General features: G+C 38.8%; 1 protein-coding gene across 1 annotated transcript; it reads right to left on the bottom strand.

The window, feature by feature from the left end:
• Nucleotides 1-757: 757 nt before the first annotated feature.
• LOC138831771 (keratin-associated protein 20-2-like) lies at nt 758-940 on the bottom strand. The gene has a single exon (XM_070028808.1). It carries the CDS (start codon nt 938-940, stop codon nt 758-760), a length of 183 nt encoding a protein of 60 aa, XP_069884909.1.
• Nucleotides 941-1,226: the final 286 nt, after the last annotated feature.

Below are 1,226 nucleotides of genomic sequence, written 5' to 3'. Positions count from 1 at the left end.
GTGAACTGGAATGATCCCTTTGGAAAACCCCTTGATTTTACCTATTCAACATTCAGGATCCTACATCTACAGAAATATTATGTCTGTTTATACATTCAACAAAAATAGGTACATTTGTTTTCCTGATAGGATTTACTGTTAAAAGAAAACACACAATTGCTTATTACTTAAAAATGAATTGTTATATACCTGTTGTGAATCAATACTGCTGTAAGAAGAAAAGATCTTTTACTAACCACATAAGTCTGAATCTGAAAAACATTAAACTGAGCCAAATATTGTCTATAAATAAAATTAATTTAGAAGAGAGAGGATTGCTAACCTTTTAAAACAGTGACACTGAAAGGATTTTCTGGATATTGCCATATTTTCTGTTTTAATTTGGATGGATTACAATTTGGAATCCACACTCAGACAAGATTGTCAAATGGATGTAAATGGTTACATTAACTCTGAAGAAACAATATTTGTAGTAAAATATGGTTTATTTAATATGTCTTTTTACAAAATGGAGTCAGATTTGATAGAATAATAAAATATACAAATATTTCTTCAAACCATCACACAATGAAAATAAAAATAATGGTGGGTCAACATGAACACTGTGTGTTCCATTTAGTTTTCCTTTTTCAGATAGTATGATGTATAGTTGGGATTTCGGAAGTCATTCAAAAAATTTCTCATGTGATGGAACTTGGAGAGCGCTGCCGTAGGACAGAAAGACACAGACAATGGTCTCAGCAGCGGAGGGAACCCCTCAGTAGAAGCCATAGGACCAGTATCTTCCACAGCACAGTGGGCGGCAGCAGCCATAGCCATAGCCACCATAACCATAGCCACCATAGCCACCATAGCCACAGCCACAGCCACAGCGATAGCCACAGCCTAGGCCTCCATAGCCATAGCCCAGGCCTCCATAGTAGCTGCCGTAGTAGCACATGGTGTCAGGAGTGGACTGTTGTGACAGGAGCAGAAGGTGGGATTGTTGAGTCTGGATGTGTCTGTGTGCCAGCTGCCTTTTATACCCCTGGGTGGTGGGTGGGAACCACAGGCATGTGAGCATCATGTGCTCCCTGAGAGCTTCCCCCAGCATCCTGAGCACCTCGACTTAGTGCATAAACAAGGCCTTCATAACTGGGATGATTTTGTTCTTATGTCAGAATTCCATTAGCCAAATTCTGCAATTTTAAGATTTTTCTCTTGGTCTGTATTTTGTTTATTCAGTA

This window comes from Dipodomys merriami, unplaced genomic scaffold, assembly GCF_024711535.1.
Source record: "Dipodomys merriami isolate MVZ:Mamm:240054 unplaced genomic scaffold, mDipMer1.0.p SCAF_2, whole genome shotgun sequence".
Lineage (NCBI taxonomy): Eukaryota > Metazoa > Chordata > Mammalia > Rodentia > Heteromyidae > Dipodomys > Dipodomys merriami.
The sequence above is the reverse complement of the archived record's forward strand: the minus strand, read 5'-3'. Positions and strand labels throughout refer to the sequence as shown.